The sequence below is a fragment of the Cuculus canorus genome, chromosome 20 (genome assembly GCF_017976375.1).
Source record: "Cuculus canorus isolate bCucCan1 chromosome 20, bCucCan1.pri, whole genome shotgun sequence".
NCBI lineage: Eukaryota > Metazoa > Chordata > Aves > Cuculiformes > Cuculidae > Cuculus > Cuculus canorus.
In genome coordinates this window covers 7,084,520-7,101,902 of record NC_071420.1, presented here as the reverse complement: position 1 = coordinate 7,101,902, position 17,383 = coordinate 7,084,520, and the positions used below count along the sequence as shown (strand labels likewise).

Sequence of the window (17,383 nt, the reverse complement as noted above, 5' to 3'; positions counted from 1 at the left end):
GGTGCTGTGGGTGAGACCTCGCTTTAGTTCTCAGCTGGGTCTTTCTCACTAGGACCTGGCTGTTTCTGTTCTGGTTTCCCATCAAAGGCGGTGAATTCCTTGCAGTATCAAGGCGGTTTTGGAAATTTTTATCCTTCTCAGCCCTCATCCCTTACACTCCTTCTCCCATCACTGATACCATGACAGTCACATTCAGTATGCAAAGGACTAATGATGATGTCCCTTCAAACACGTGGTGACCTCTAAGTATGTCTCTCAATATGTACTGTTAATCTCGGCTTTTAGCAATGCATCTTTGGAGACACTGCTGCTAAAGATGAGATCTGTTTGCTTCTCTGATGAGCAAGATTTAAAGAGGGCAAATACAGAACAACTCGTTAGCATGTCCTCATCTCCAGGTTAATCCCTGTCCCCAGTGCATCTGTGTTTACTAGAGCCTGTTTGCACTGCGAGTTGTGACTAATGGAAGAACATTCTTACAGCCATCAGTGTCCAAGTTCCCAAGGCTTAGAAATCTGCTTTTTGACATAGGGCACAGCGAGCAGGAGCTGATGATGAATGAGTATTCGTGGGGAACCTCTTCTCTGCCCTCAAGGATGCCACCTTTTGTCTAATTGTCTCTCCTAGAAGTAAGACAGTAAATAAATTGGTCTGCTGTGCCGTGTGCCGTAGAGCAAGTGTGACATTACCTTTGCTGTGCAGCAGTGCATGGTTCTAACAGCAGAGGTAGCGCTCGTTTTGGAAATGCAAGCAATACCCATGCGGAATAGCAAGGCTGATGGGTTTTCCTCAGGCTTAAGTAGTCGTATTGGTTTGAGTGATGTCAGAACGATGTCATCTTGCATGGATGGACTGGCTGGGCTCAGAGTTACCTTGACTATGTCTACAGCAAACCGTGTGGTGTAGCTGGACTTGACAGCACGAGGTGAAGGTATCTGGCTTGTGCATTGGTTTACTCCATTGACAGTGCTATAGAAAGTAGTCATTGATGCTTTGATTGTAGGGAAACAAAGCACCGCTCCTAACGGAAGATTAAATTCAGTGGATGCAGTAAGAATAGCAACTCCTCTGGAGCGAAGGAGGAGCAGAAGGACCCATATTAGAGGGGGATTTGTCTCGATTCCGGGAGATTCTGACAGTAGCCTGGTTTTTAGAAATCATTGATGCTTATGTCTGAGTGTGCCATGTGCTACTTAAGTGATCCTGTGGGCTTTCATTTGATTTCTGCAGAAAAACAAAGCAATTTCGATGTTGGAATGCTATTTGTCCTTTCTTGCTCCAACTTGAGACCTGTTCTGGTTGGGGCACTCTTTCATCAGTTTGCAGCACTGCAGTCCTCAGGGATGTCTACCTTCAGATAACGAAGTGTTTACAAGGGATGGGGTGAGCAGAGATGTACGTTACAGGGAGGCTTTGTTACAGGGGCTGCTCTGCTGTGCGTGTGCCTGAAGGACTGCTCAGTTTCTACGAGACTCTTGGGCAGAAAATCAGTACTGCAGATTTCAAAGTGGATGTTGTGCTCTTCCTGGAAAACTCGTGCTTCAAAGTGTCTATAAAGATAAGAAAAATAAACCTTAATTTGCTTTTCCTTGAATTCTGCGGCTCTTAAAGCTTTGTTGGTTGTAGGCTTTGACAGGGCTGGACCACTTATTAGGAACAGCAACCGATGCTGTGGGTTCTGTAGAGTCTGCCTAGGACAGGTTTAGCACAAGTGCCTCTTAGGGCCGTTTGTTAAAACATCTACTGAAGGTTAACAAACTGTTGAGAGCTGAAATTGCAAGCTCTGCAGCATTTCTCTTGCAAGGGAGTGAGGTTAACACTGTGAGCAATGTCAGTCTGTGTGAAGCCAGGTCTGTGGTCAGTCCCCATGAAATGGAAGTGTTCCAGGTCATTGGCCTCAAATTTTCTCTTGAGCAGGAGAAGAGGTCAGAATAGGACATCACTAGATTGCAATTTCACTGCCTCCTTAGTGGCATCGTACCTGTAAAGCCATGATAAGGAGGAAGAAGTATCATAAAAAAATATGGTACCAGTCAAATAATGCTGTCCGATACCTCTCCTCACTCTGGCACCAATTGTGTTGGATTTTTGTCTGTCTGATTTGAATTTCAAGGTAGAGTCTGATGGCCTTTAGTTTGCAAAGAGAAGGCCGACTCTGGTTTATAGTGTCTCCTCTTGGCTGATCCCCACATGGGCGTTGCGGCTGTTCATGTGCGTAGGCTGTGTTTGTGAGATACAGCAGCAGGAGTCATGAGGGCAAGAAATCACCAAGAGGTTTTAGCTTGTCCCAGATCCATCTCTACAAGCCTTGAGGCTTGTCCTGGAGATTGTTGCCCATTCTCAAAAAAAATGATTCCTGTGAGTTAAATGCCATTCCATCTCTCCTCCTCCTGCCCAGCCTTCGAGCTCTCTGAGAGCACAGGGGACTATTAGCTCACTTGAATTCAGAAATCCACCTACGTTGCTATTGTTTGTGCCCTGTGATGTTTGTCTCAATCCTGACTGTTTTATGAATGTTCTGATGGTGACTACCTCGGCGGTGTCGTGAGCAGTCTGCTGCTCACATTAATCACCAGCTGTGTAATGAGGCTCTGTGTGTACTCTGCTAATAGCAAAATTGCTGTCCTTATTTGAAACTCTCCCGTGCTGGAGTTTGGTGCTCCTGTGATGTGCTGCCTCGCCGTGCTATTCAGGAATAGACCTCCCTGAATTATTTGCCTCTAACTCCGGTCCTGGTTCCTGGAGCACACCAGTGTCCAGGCTTTGTTACCTTACAGTGGCTATGGCTGGGAATTTTGAACTAATCAATGTGAAAGCTGCATTAGCAACAGCTGAATTTCTGTTTATAGCTGTGTCTTCAGATGTTGCTAGTGACTTCAACCGCAGGATGCTGAACCTCTTGCTGGTGTGAGCTGCTTTTTGCTGCTATTCTTGCAGAGTGACTGACAGCATGGTTTTCTCCTGCCCCCAGCATCCCCAGATGCCTTCCAGTAGTCCCTGGCAAGACTCTCCAATCTCTGGCTGCCACAGCTTGGACAACTCTCTGCCACAGCTTGGGCTCAAGAGAGCTCATTTGGTGCCTTCTTTCAAATGCGTGGTATAAGTAGTAATGCAGGCAGTGTTCTTAAGGTCTCCTGTGCGATGATCCAGCTGTCTACTGGTGTGTTTGCTTCATCTGATAATTCTTGCAGGAGCCGAAGTCAGCTGGTATCTCCACTGTAACACACAAGTCCCCAGCAACCCGTAGGCTTTTTCTTTCACATGTATTGAGTTAGTAGCTGTCGTCTTTTTTGTTCCCCCCTCTGGGTCTTTTCTCATATGCATGCCTTGTTCCTCAGCATGTGCTCTGGGCTGGGAAGGAGTGTTGCTTCAGCTTGTTTTAATCGTATTGTTCTGTTCTCTCTAGCAATCTGCAGAGCGCTGTGTGAGCACACTGCTAGACCTCATCCAGACCAAGGTGAACTATGTGGTCCAGGAGGCCATCGTCGTCATCAGAGACATCTTCCGCAAGTACCCTAACAAGTACGTGAAAGTATTGTTAAGTTTTATGGAAGCCCTTGTCTCATGGTGTCAGAGGAGGGCAATGTAACACTTACTCAGCAGAGCTTACCAGGGCTCTGAAGCAAAGGTGTCTGTTCTGACTCTGGCTCCTAGTGTGGCAGGATTCCGATGTTGGCTCTAGATGAGGCATCAGCCTGCCGCATTGTTAGTTTGAACTGAAAGCTGTACCTTCCACACCACTCCATGTTGATGCTGAGTGTAAGCCTGAATCAAAAGCTAGGAAAGTTCTTACAGAGAATGCCAGAAGGAAAATTTGACCAAGTTTTACAGCATCAGGCTCTGCCTTTTCTCATCTCCTCCAGAAGGCCGTGAAAGTTCATGGCTCTCATGGTCTGAGATCCCAGTCAGATTGTGCTGAACACCGAGTTGCTGACTTTCTCCATCAAGTATTCTCTCCGGCTCAGCTGCTTTTATGCTGTTTCTGCAATAAGATTTTGTCTCTTCAGCTGCAGAACAGCAGCAGTATCTTTCAGCAGAGACTTCATGATCACCTAAAAAGTAATAAGTGATGCCTGTGAGCCTCCCTGGCAATTTCTACTGTCAGTTACAAGATAGATTGCCTGCTTGTGGCAGGGATACCTACGCATGGGAATAGGGGAATCTATATAATGAGTGTGGGTTAGCGTCTGTTTTTCACAGTAAAGCCTTTGGGGAAGTGTAATATCCAGTTTAGAGTTACTGGTCTGAAGATGCCAGCAAGGCTGCAGGATCTGATACAGATTCACAATTTGAACTGCTGGATCAAGTGTACCCTTTAACAGAATAGAGAAGGAAGCTTTGTCTTGAATTCCACATCTGGGCAGTCTTGCTGATTAACTAGACTGCAGAGCTCCTGAGGAGCTTGTGAGATCTTAGTGTTTTGCTTGGAGAAAGAAAAAGCCTGGGAATATCTGCTTTAGTTGAGTGAAAATGCTGTTTATTGCGTAGAAATACCAGGCGTTGTAATTCAGTGCAGGATTCTCTGCGGAATGATGTGGGAAGAGATGCAGGGGGACAAGTTGCATTCACCCCAGTAACCCACCGGTGCTCTGACGACTCAGGTATGAAAGCATCATCGCCACTCTGTGCGAGAACCTAGATTCTCTGGATGAACCAGATGCCAGAGCTGCCATGATCTGGATAGTGGGCGAATATGCAGAAAGAATTGACAACGCAGATGAGCTGTTGGAGAGTTTTTTGGAGGGCTTCCATGATGAAAGTACTCAGGTAAAATTGTGCAGTGCATCTTATCCTTAGTGTTTCATGCAATGTATGTATGGGGCGGATGGTAAATTGGAGTGGTCAGAACATAGCTTCCAATGAAAACATCAGTATTTGGATAAAACAGAGCTCTTGGGAGTCTGTAGACTTGCTCTGTTGTCCATGTCTTCCAAATTTCCCTTCTTGGACGGATAAGGCAGAGCAGGAGGGATTTCTAGAGGTTGCACACTTCCTGGGGCATAGCCCTACTATAGGGACCAGAACGTACAGAAGAAGAGTGGTGGGATGGATGAGTGTGACAGAAACGTCAGTGTGCTGACCAGGGACTGGTCTGGGGAGGCGTTCTGCAACAGGCGAGAGTCTGAGTCTCATTGTACTGGGTTTTACTGGCAAAGAATAGTGTAATGCTGTTACAAAGCATAGGACTTGAGTTTCATAACAGTAAAGGATGTTGAGATTTGGGAGGCGTTGCTAAAACATGGGTGAATTTTCTAATCTCTGCTGTTCTCCTTCCCTCAGGTGCAGCTCACTCTGCTGACTGCTATAGTGAAGTTGTTCTTAAAAAAGCCTTCCGAGACGCAGGAGCTGGTTCAGCAGGTCCTCAGCCTGGCCACACAGGTAAGCCAGAATACCCAGTGAACCAGAGACCTCCAACACCATTGGCCTGCCATGTGGTGTCTCCCCTCTGCCAGGCCACTCAGCTTTGCAGTGGGTGGGATTCAAGCATGTTCCCCTCTCTCCCAAAGATACTCCATGTCAGAGCTGCTCTGTGCCTGTTGCTATGCTGTCTGGCATCTGCTTTCTCCTCCTTTGCTCTTGCTTCATGCTAATTCCTTCCCTGTTCCCTCAGCAAATGAGAAGTTAGGGACAGGGTAGAGTTATTGGGAAACCAAAATGCTTTCCCCTTGTAGGTCTCTTTCAGTTGAAGCATCTGGAGCGATGACAGAGGGAAAGGGGCTGGCAAAGACTTTGTGCTGTGAACAGTAAAGCTTAAGCAGTGCAAGGAAAAAGAAAGAACTGAGGTTTGGGTGGTTTTTCTTTGTAGTTGGATGCTGTCAAACAATCTGGCAGCTTTGTTGGAGGCTGTAACCGTGGGTTAAAATCTCAGATTCATTTTGTATGAGGTGCTGAGTTATGAGCTCAGATCACTGCAAGTGGGGATGGGTGTGAGCTGACAGACGGCAGTGCTGCAGTTCTGGAGGACAGAAGTGGACATGTCCTAGTGGCAGGAGTGAACGAGACCCCAGCCAGTCCTCTTGCACTCCCTGTCGGTAATGACTGGGGAAATGTGTGATGACATGGTCCAAAAAGAGCAGCTCCTCCCCAGACCTGCTGAGTGAAGTGAAGACAATAGTCTCGTGGCTGTTTGGAAGGGGCTGCAACTGTTTCTGAGCAGAAAACCTGCAGTCAATCGTCAGCTTGCCTTTTTGCTCCTCTTGGCTGCAAGAAGTCACGGCTGTGGACTTATTAGCAAATAAAACTTTTATTATTCATCCCTTTGGGGGTATCGCAGTGGTCAGTGGCAGGAAACCTGTGGCATGCTTTTCTTGTTTCGTACTCTGCTCTTAGGCAGGCTCCGGGCTCCTTTCCGGAGAGGGGTGGGCCAAGGGCATGCTGTACCATTTGTCTGAGCCAAGAGAAGAAAGATACTAAGTGTTAAAGCCCACTATGCTGAGTCACAAAACACTTAATGGCACCCTAGGAATGTAATGGGCGTCTGTTTTTTCTCTGTTTGTCACAAATGTTGATTCAGTCTGGCTTCTTGTATTTTATATGAATAATAAGTCAGTGTAGGATAACTGGCTGTAAAATGCTACAGAGCTCTACACTTCAAGGTCTGATTTCTAGGTAGAGATACTGTTTTTCACTTGAGTGGGAGAGTAATTGCATGTGTGTTTCTTTCCCCAGCTTAGGTATTGTTGCACTTTGAGTGTCTCTTAGGGTATGTCTGTGCAGCTCACTGCAGGTATGATTGTAGCAAAGCCGGCTTTATCGAGCCAACACTGGCAAAAATAGCATTGGAGCAGGTGGGGCTGAGCGGGACACAAACGTGCACTAGCGATCAAAGTCCCTGCAAGCCCATAACCTAATGGATAGTGCAGAGCCTCTACATCTTCATCGCCGATGTCTGTCTGGCATGGATGGGTAACTGAGCTGGTACAGGTTCATTGGTATGCACCACGGGTGTGCATGCGGGCCCTGGAGAGCAGAGAACTGGGAGAAGTGTGGAAAGGGAAGGTCTGAGCCTCTTCCAGGAGATTTACTAAAGTTTCAAGTCTTTTTATTTGGCTTTGGGAAGAAGCGGTAAGTCTTGAATCTGTATGTGCCTCCAAGTAGAAAGGAGCACGTGGTCTTTCATGTTTGCCCTTGCAGAAGCGCTGCCTGATCTTGAACCGCCTGCTGGAGGCGGCATGTGGAGATTCTTGTAGGAATTGTGAAGGGCGATGGGTGTACAGAGTCCACGACTCCACCATCAAACTGAAAAACAGCACTGCAGAGAAATCTATCAGTTGACCCAGACATTATAGCTAGGTCCTTACGAGCAAAACAAACTTAGCAATCTCAGTCTTGTTACAAACAGAGGTTTTGCTTTGTGCCTGAGGAGTGTCTGGAGACAGGGGGCAGAGAGGCAGGTTACAGAAGGCCACAGCAGGTCAGCAGCAACATGAATATGAGGTCACAGAAGAGGAAAAGAAATGCTGAGGAGGGAGGCTAGTGATGTGTAGGATATGCTGCCAGAATTTTATGGGGGGAAAAAAAACTCGGAAACATATTCCCTGTAAGTCTGTTGATGCGGGGATTAAAAATCCCAGCTCTTGTATCCATAAACAGCCCATACGTTGCACTACAGCATAAAACCACACCACCTCCCTCTCCCTAGAACATTAGGTGCAGACTATCACCACTCACTTTGCTCTGGGCAGAGCTGCTCGGAGAGGAGAGAAGTAATTAGCACTTCATACAAAGGCAGAAGTATCTGTGATAAAGCAAGGGTATTATTGACAGCTGGAGAATTTATGAAGTGTTCTAACTCCATATCATTAGCATCTTTCCATACTCCATTAGATAACTAAAAGGCAGGATAAATAAGATCTCTTTTGGTGTATCAAGAACGTGGCTTGTTAAGATCCATTCTATAGCTCTGCAATGTCGTTTAGTCTAGCAATCCTCTTGGGTAAGCCATATATTTCCAGGAATCTTGAATCATTCTGTTACAATATGCAGTCTGCTCTTAGGGTGTGACAGAGTCCTCTCCTCTCACAGTCTTTTCTCCTGTCTACGCCCCCTTGGGGTTCTCCTAATGCTGTCATGTCAGATGGCAGGAGAGTTTGGAAAGCAGTTGATAGCTCTGTGGGTTGGGGCAGTTGTGGGATGTAAATCCTGTTTGTTTTTTTTCACAGGAATATAGGCATTAATACCTTGGTTCTTATTTTTAATTTTGGGATGTTCGTGGCAACAAGCGGCTTGTAACATCGTCCTGAAATTGGTGACTGTTGCTACTGTGTGGTTGGCCATTTAATACAGCAGAATCACCGCCAGAAAAATTAAGTCATCACAGGTGTCGGTCTGCCTCCAACCTGTGGCTGATGTATTGCTTTGTTGCAGGATTCTGACAACCCAGACCTGAGGGATCGTGGCTACATCTACTGGCGCCTTCTTTCCACGGACCCGGTGACTGCCAAAGAAGTGGTGCTCTCAGAAAAGCCACTTATTTCCGAAGAGACCGATCTGATTGAGCCGACTCTGCTGGATGAGTTGATCTGCCATATTGGGTCTCTGGCTTCTGTGTACCACAAACCACCCAACGCGTTTGTGGAGGGGAGCCACGGGATCCACCGCAAACACTTGCCAATTCACCATGGAAGGTAAGTTGAGGCAATCATGGTGGTGATGGGCAGGATTTCTTATTTCCTTCTAGCAAACAATCCAAAAAATGCGAGGTTCTTTTGTAACACTCTTGTGGTTTTATCAGTTGTGTAGGGGCTCGCAGGTCATTCAAGGAGCCATTTTGTTGTAGGATTTAATCCTGGGTATGTAGTGACTGAGGTTGTGGGTCACGAGACAAAGGAAGTATCAAAGTTCTTGAGTGAGGAGAAGCTATAATGTTTTTCGGAAAGGCACTGGCTCTAAGCCCTCTTGACATGAGAGACTGAATGAAAAAGCAGCAGCTTTGGGTAACTTCCAGGAGGAGGACAACTGTGGTAAAAAAGAGTCTTACGGAAGGATACGCTTTGGTTTTGTAAGAGCTTTGCTTCAGCAACAGCACAGCTTTACAAGCGCTTGTGTAGCATAATACCAGTTTCCTGGAACAGGCGAGCGCAGGGATCCTTTGCTCTTGAAATGGGGAAGGATTGGCTTTCACTTGATGCCTCTAAAGCAAGCGTACAAGCCATCTAAGCCCTGTCACTGGAAACTGTCTGGGATTAAAGGAAGATGGCTGGACTGATACAGTTCCGTGTCACCCCTGGGGTTAGCGGGAATGTTTGGCTAATTGTTGGGAGCTTTAACACTTCACCATGATCGCAGCCCTGAGCATGGGTTGGACCTACAAGAGCAGGCAGTATGGTAGTCCTGGGTGGCCGTGCTGCTCTTGGGCCTGTTCCCATGGTTCCTCGGTCAGATAAGCAGTGCTACTTGCACTAATGGTATTAATTACCAATGCAAGTGTGCTGTACAGCAGGAGGCAGTGGATCCAGGCTTAACTCTTAATAATATTCCCAAAGTGACATTTGGAGTGCTATTTTTTGCTGTTGCACTGATAAGTCAGTGTGCGGTGCTGCTCCTTTTCTATTTTCTGACACCGCTTCTCTGCTATTCTTAGCAACTGAAGCTATTTCTGTAATGACTGGCTTGGGGAAGCAGAGTTGTTTTCTCCCTGCCTATGAAATAGAGTCTGGCTGCACTGACCCAGCACCAGCAAGCACAAGTCAGAGAAGAAAAGCAGTTGTCGCTTTGTGCAGCGCCTCTCAGAGTCAAAGATATACCTCAGTTCACCTCAATAAAGGAGCTGGTGCAGGGGTAGATTTGGTCTCCAGTGTCAGCAGCTTCCAAGCTGCCCCTTTCAGCTGTGGGAATCACTGTGAGCTGCTCTGGGTAATTCAGCTGCTCTGGCTGGGGGGAGCCTGAGGCTGCGTATCCAGTGTTGTTTCACTGATTAATAAGAAATTGGTTTGCCTTTTTCTAGTGCTGAACGTGCGTGAAAAGGTACATGAAAATCTTACAGTTTAAGGCAAGTTAAGGGTGCCCAGGGAAAGACATCCTCCTCACCCAGCTATTTGGAGTTATCTTTATTACTACTGCACTCTGTTGACGACTGTTCAGGGACTGACCTGGCTGCTAGAGACTGAGGTGCTCCTTTAGATTGCACAGTAAGACAGAGGTGGAAGCATGGGGGTGTCTACAATGAATATGGCTTATAGGAGTCAAGATAGCGTTGTCTTGAGGAAGTAGGCTGAGTAGCTGGTGCTTTCCTGGGTATAAGCCCAGGAGGAGTTATGGTTGGCAGAATACACTACATTGCATTTTGATTCATCTCATTTTCATTCAGAGCAGTGTAGGACAGATTCTTTTAGGCTCTCAGCTGATGAGGAGACCCATTGAACAGCTCACAGATGGCGAGATGTTCCTGTCTCTTCAGTGAGCCCAAGTGTCATGGAGTTGCAGATGAATCCTAAAGGTGGGGGAGAAATCTCCTGATGGTTTGGCAGTGTTTCCCTATGTGGTGGCTCCCACCACCCCTGCTCAGCTATAATGTGGCTGGGAGACTTGGGGAGATGTTTACAGGGCTCCTGGAAGAGGAGGAGTCTGGTTAGACTCTGGCAGGAGTCCCTGTGCCCACGCAGGTGCCTGCAGGGAATTTTTGATTCTGGCTCAGGCTGTGCATCCCTTGTGACACCCAGTGTCTCAGAACTGCTGGAGGCTGAACTCATAGGGTGACATCTCCTGCTCATATGGGCAAACCCAGCTGCTAGCCATGGCCCAAGACTATGAGGGAGAAAGCTCATAACAAGTCTCTTTGCCCTTTATAACCCATGTATTCTTTATTCATTTCTTCTTTCAAAGAAAGGCAAAGTTGTTTATACAAATCTCTTTCAAGAGGCCCATTCTGTACAGGAAATGGAGCGTTTGTTGTTTTGGTTTTTATTGTAAACTGACTTAGCTTTGCCCTTTCTTAATTTCTTGTTGGGCTTTGGGGCACCTGCAGTTACACAAGACCTTGGAGGATTGCTTTATCTCCATCAGAAGCAGGATGAGTAAGTGTTGAAGAGGTGTAGTGTTAAAGGGATTATAACCAAGTGTGTGCACTACCGGCTTGTAATGTGCCTCTGCTCAGACACACTGTTCCTCCCGGTTCCGAGGCTGGGAGTGGGAGTGGATCACAGTAACCACTTGCTCTTCAAAAATGTTTCAGTTAGCTCTTCAACATACTCCAAAGTCTCCCTGCTGAAGGCAGAAGCTGAAAGGACAACTAATATTAGTACTATTAGGGGTCTAGAGCTTTTAAATGCAAGGAAACTTTCAGCCCTTTCTGCCACTGCCTGGTAACTAATTCATTCTGCAGTCCTTATGCTGCGCCTTTCCCTCTTGGCTCTGAAGCTGGGAGCAGCTTATATTCTGCTGCTGAAGCTTTCCCTTCAGTAACTGGGTAAGGATAAGGCAGGAGATCATGGCTACTCAAAAGCAGGAACTGCAGTCCTTACAAAAGAGCCCCAGCATTGAACACCTTGTGAGGACGTGATTCCCATGGCATTTGTGTGCGGTTACCTGTTGGCTGCCTCTGCAGTAACGGGAGCTCGGAATAACGTTGTCAGTACTGCTGGCAACAGCACACAAAGTAGAGTTTTGGTTTTCTAAAATATTAGTATCTCTGGATTTGAAGAGTAAATACATTGTAATGAGACCTCCAGGAGCTGTAGTTGATCTTACTTCCCCTGTTTCGTTGTAAAATACAGTGGCAAGTGAGTATGAAAGGCAGCCAGAATGCATAGGATGGAAAACTTTGGAAGCTGTACAATGAGCATTTCTATGCCAGCTAACCCAGAGAAAGGGAAATGCTTGGTGGAAGGCAGGTATTGCTTATGGATTGAGGCTTTTAATTAGAAGGGAGTTGTAGTAGTTGGTGCTGGTCAGCAGAGGGTGGTTTATCCAGACCTGGGGGGAGCTGAATTTGCAGCGGTTGAAGCAAAGGCCCAAGGTGTTGGGTCTCTAAGCAAAGCTGGACTTTTTTCATGTTCACGTGTTCTTCAGGCCCAGTGGGCTAACAGGCATCTTCGCAGATTTCTTCTGAGCTGGGAAATACTTTCAGTGCTGTAGTCCATAAAGTACTCACAGGTCACTCTTTTGGAGGAGGGGTCTGTGATTCTAAAGGTGGGCAGGTGTCATACCTTGAAGATTCCCTTTTCTGGACTGAGAACCATGCATAATGCATGAAAAGTCTTTGTGTTCCAAGTGCCAAGTGTTGAAGAACCACTGGCCTTAGCCCACTGCTGTGTAGGTGGCAGTGGTCAGATTAGCTGCTGGGATAAGCCTTAGACTAACTTCTGCTCACGAGCCACCTCTTGCTGGGAATCTGAAGCCAAGGTCTGAAGATGACTAACGTTTCTGTTTCTTGTTCCTCCCACCTGTAGCACTGATGCAGGCGATAGCCCTGTAGGCACGACGGCCACTACAAACCTGGAGCAGCCACAAGTCATTCCGTCACAGGGTGACCTTCTGGGTGACCTTCTCAACCTGGACCTGGGACCACCAGTGAATGTTCCCCAAGTGTCCTCCATGCAGATGGGTGCTGTGGACCTCCTGGGAGGAGGGCTGGACAGCTTGGTAAGCAGCATCCTCTTTAGCTTCAGCTGATGCAAAATAATTGACGCTGTGCTTATCTCTGCAAAGCCTTGATCATTTGTGCTTGTAATACTTGGATCACTGAGCTCCCAGCGCTGAGTCCTCCAGGAGGATTTAACTAGTGCTATTGTGCCAACTTTCGGCAGGTTTTTGCTGCTATAAAACAAACGTTGCTGCATACTGTAGAATCCCCATGGTCAGTGGATGTATTTGTTTCATGCTTTTTCTGTCTATAGAAGAAAACCAGTAAATTGTTTTAAGGATGTGAAGTGTTTCACTGCGTTGCAATTGATTCAGGCTTCCTTTTGATATGATTTTTGTTCCACCTGGTTCTCAACCCGTTGAATTTCGGTGCAAAGCTCTCAGGGCCACAGGCTGTAGCCCCGTGTCATCCCATTTGTGTATTCTCCAGGGTTTGTCATGCTTTAATATCGGTGACATTTTAATTGCAGTTAGGTCGAGAGAGCAGTGCTCTGTGTATCCTCCTCGTGCCGCTGCTGCTGCCGAGGAGATGGGGTAGTACTGACAGGGTCAAGCTCTGGAGTGTGTCTAATCACACGCTGTGTCTGCTCTGAGGCAAGCTGGGCATGAACCGCGATGAGAGAATCGCTGAGCGAGGAAGAGACTGCGGCAGCGGAGAAAGCTCAGTGCTGTGCACTTATGCTGGGGCCACCAGGCATTAAGAATCGTAGAATCAGAAGTAGTGAAGAGAAGTGGTGAATGCGATCACCAGCCTAGATCACAAGCGGTCTATGAGTATTGCACCATGGAACTAGAGTAAGATTACCCCAGTGAGCACAGCTGGGTGACTGTCAGACCTGTAGTGGGTTTGTCTTGCTTGGTTTGAGGTTTGGCTGATAGGGAGCTGGGCTGGGTTATCCATGTGTGGTTTAGATGCACTTTCAGTTCCCAGTCCAGCTTTCAGTTCCCAGTCGAGCCCTGAGTAACAGAGGTAGGGCATGAACCTCAATGCAACAATTCCTTATTTGTCAAAGACATTTTTCTTAAGCTGCCATGATCTTATTAAAGCAGACGTTAAACACATTTCCAGCTCCAGCTAATGAACTGGGAACAATCTAACCCTTAATGGCACTGGCATTCGGGGAGGTGAGGTGTGCTTCAGTCTGTGCCATCTAAACAGCAGTTGGCTTATGTGGCAAGGAGACTGTTTTTACACTGGGGAGATGGGAGATGAGGGAGAGGATTTAAGCTGGGAAAGCAGGCAGTGAGCCCAGAGCAGAGACCTGTGCAGCCTTTGCCCTTCCTTGCAAGATGTGCCACTAAAGCTGGAGTTTTAATTGTTTTAAAGCATTGCAGAAAATGATGCTTTCTGTGGAGGCTCAAAATGGTGCAGAGTTAAATTCCTCTGTCTGTGCTGTCTTCCAGGACACTTATAGTAACCGTTTACTTCTCTTTAGTGTCAGAGACAAATAAATGGGCAGAGCGGTAGGACTAAAATTTGGTTTCAGGAAAAGAGTTGTCTCACAGTCGGCATTAATGGGCTTAATGTTGTGAGCCACATTGGCGGTAGAGCTGTGAGTTGATGTGGAACTAGGCTGTTACTTAATGTTTTTCTCAAGCCTTAAGTAAATCCGTGGGTCTGTGGAGTGTGACCGGACAAAGTGATCATGTCTGGTCGGGGAGTGGCTGTGCCTGGGGCTGGTGCTGTCTCAGCTGAGTTTCTGAATGGGGCGAGGGCAGGATAAAATATCTGAGCAGTGATGGATTTTTCCCTGGAATGCTTTCTCTTGAAGTCCTGTTGCATCAAATGACCTGTCTTCTCCTGATCCCTCCAATATATAATAAAAGTAAATCTTTTCCTGGTAAATTTCTCTTCCTATGGCTTTTGTTTTCCTAATCAGCCTAATTAGTGTGTGTTTATTGTTGTGGCATGTTTAACAAGTATTGAGCTGCTAACCCTAAACTGGTATTAGCTAAATTGCTAGGCAGTATCTCCTGGCTGCATGGCAAGGGGATGGGCATTGGGATCTTGGGCTCAGATCAAGCCACCGTTGCACAGGCGCAGAACATGATCTCAAACCACAGGTACGTATGTGCCCTATTTCTGCATTTGATAGAGAGGGAGGCGACGCAAGGTGCCCCTTGAACAAGGCCTGAGCTCTTCACCTTTCACCGGAGATCCAAAACGGTGGTCACTTGGGCTGCTCCTGAGTCATCTAGTGGGGCTGGAGGCTGAAATAAAATCTTCCTTTGTCCTTGTCGTTATCTGCCTTGTTGGTGTGTCAGGAGGCATCCTGGCTGCCAGTGTAGCAATCCCTTCCTCTTTCTCCTCCAGATACCTCACACATACACACTCTCTGTATGTCATATTGTTGCCTGATTTGCTCCGCTTTGAACTTTCCTTCTCCATTACTGCTGAAGTCTTTTTAAATGCATTTCTCCCCCTGCTTCATTGGGAAGGCTGAGGTTCGCATGTTCTTGCTTGGAGCACGAGTGGTGAGCAGTCGCTCAGTGTTTACATCACTTTGTCCTTTGTGCTGCTGGATAGTAATGCTGTGTGCTTGTGAAGGTAGCTGTCTTCCTCTGCATGGAACGCTTTGGTCTTTCTTTTCCCACCCTTCTTATTGTCTTAATTAGGAGCACTGGAACCAGGCATGGCTTTGGGCTGATGGAAGGAAGAAGGGATATCCCTTTTTCTAAAAGCAATTTGTCAGGTGTCATTTTTTCGAAACTCCCGGTGAGGGAGTTTGCATCACCTCTACTGTCGATCTCTATTTTCTGCTCATCACTAGCAGATTCTCTTTGGATCTCAGATGACCGGAAAGGAGACAGGGAAACACGAGATATTTGAAAGCGACTTATCCTTTATATTGTGCCTCTGGCACAGTCTCTCAGACTGAGCAGGGACGTAAGTTACTCTTCTGCCGCAGTACAGAAACCCCAAACCCCACTTCTATTTTCCATGCCACTGTTAGATACATTAAAAAGCCTAAATAGGCCTCTGTTACAGGGGAAGAAAATAGTTTGGGTTGTGCCCGAGTCGATGCATGCAATCACAGTCTGTTGCGATGGCGAGGCTGCATTGGTACTGCAAGTGTCTTAAAGGCAGCTGAAGGGTCTGGAAGAGACTGCTGGTAGGGTCTCAGCTGCTTGTCACATCCACTCTGCATCCTGGGTTGATCCCCTCAACTGTAGGGAGTGTTGCCACTCCTTTTTTTTGGAGGGGAGTGTTTTCAGAGGGATGCTCTTGCAGTGAAAGTCCCACAGGATGAACCCAGAACAATCTGCAGAAGCTTTAACTTCCACGGCAAATGTCCTTCTGCATGGCTGTTTCTTGAGCTGTGAGGTTCTCTTCTTCCAGGCATTTAAACAGAGACTGTATGGCGTGAAACTGGATAAACAGCAAATTAACACTGTGTGCTTGACTTTTCCTCAGCACTGCCAGCTATTTATCCCTATGACTCCAGCTGCTCAATAGGTTCATTTCTTTAGTGACTCTTATTTTGTCTCCATAGTGAGTCCTGTGATTGGTATTAAATGCAGCAGGCATATTGTGTGTGTATGGATGCTGTGTGTGTGTGTTAACAATTTTGGGGAAGGGGGAAAAGGAGGAGAAGGGCCTTTAGTCCCAGAACAAGGTATGCTTTCCTTACGGAGAGATGTTCTTTGGTGAGAAGAGCCACTGAATCTGCTCCAGGTTGTGCCTCTGTTTGCCACCCTGGGTTCTTATTCTTCTCTGCTTTGCTTTCCTTTCTGTAAGACAGTGACCAAGCCCACTATTCCAAAGCTGTTTGTGATCTCCAGCTCTGCAGTGTGAAGCAGTGATAGCAGTCACTAGCGTGGAAGAAGCAAAACTTGCTTGGACAGCAGATTAGTGGATGTGGAGTTGTGCATGCTAAGAGCTGAAGTTTGATGCTTTATCCCCTTAAAGCTGACTCTAAGTGGCTAAATTTCATGCAGATTAGGGACAGCCCTCCAGCTCCTGGTTTGCTGTTGATGCAGCACTTTGTAGGATGTCTGTCTGTGCTGTAATGAGCCAGGTTCATTTTGCCTTTGCCCTGAAAATCCATCGGGCATGAGAGCTCCGTGTTGCCCAGCACATTGTGCAGCTCGCTGTGAGCCCATGCGTTTAGCAGGAGTGAGGCGCTGTGGCTGGGAGCCAGGGAGGCTGGCTTTAAACCCGGAGGCAGAGCAGTAAATCCGTAGGAATGGACAGGCTTGGATTGTCTGTTATGTAAGGATTTTATTTAATACGCTAGCCACTCATCTACAAGAATATTATTGATTCAAGGCTGGGAGCTGGTCAGACTGATTTATGTCCTAAATTGTAAAGCTGTTTGATATACACTGGATATCCATAGTGTTCTTTAACACCTGGGCTGGTTTGGGCTGTTCCAGGCAGACCTGTGCCCCCCTCAGTATCAGGCTGGATACCAGGGATCTGACTCCAGGCATCCCTTCTGCATGGTTTGGGGCTGTGTCCCATCACTGTGCTTGCTCTGAGGTGTGATGGAGAGCTGGGATCTGAGCACTAACTCACCCTCTCCTGTGGGGTATCCTGGGCTCCTGGCACCTGTAGACTTGGCAGCCTGAGAAGAAACGCCCACGCCAGCAGTCCTGAGTACCTGCCTGTTCCAAAAGGCTGGTGAACAGGGGCTGCTGGTGTCACCCCCTCCCTCCCTATCTGACTGCTTCCAAGTGAAGAGTTCAAAGTCTGGGCTTAGGGGGCAGCACCATGGCTCATTGAGGTTGATTAGGGACTCACCAATGTTTCATAAAAGACACCTTCTGCTGTTATTTTATATACTCGGAGTAGGAAGCC

General features: G+C 47.0%; 1 protein-coding gene across 2 annotated transcripts in view; it reads left to right on the top strand.

Annotated features, from left to right (window-relative positions):
* Window positions 1–17,383, top strand: part of AP2B1 (adaptor related protein complex 2 subunit beta 1) — a 74,519-nt gene that overhangs the window by 26,746 nt on the left and 30,390 nt on the right. For both annotated transcript variants that reach the window (XM_054085149.1, XM_054085148.1), the window contains exons 10-14: window positions 3,407–3,522; window positions 4,602–4,767; window positions 5,281–5,379; window positions 8,368–8,627; window positions 12,390–12,582. In XM_054085149.1, coding sequence (XP_053941124.1) covers window positions 3,407–3,522; window positions 4,602–4,767; window positions 5,281–5,379; window positions 8,368–8,627; window positions 12,390–12,582 — 834 coding nt within the window. The remainder of the gene's footprint in view (window positions 1–3,406; window positions 3,523–4,601; window positions 4,768–5,280; window positions 5,380–8,367; window positions 8,628–12,389; window positions 12,583–17,383) is intronic.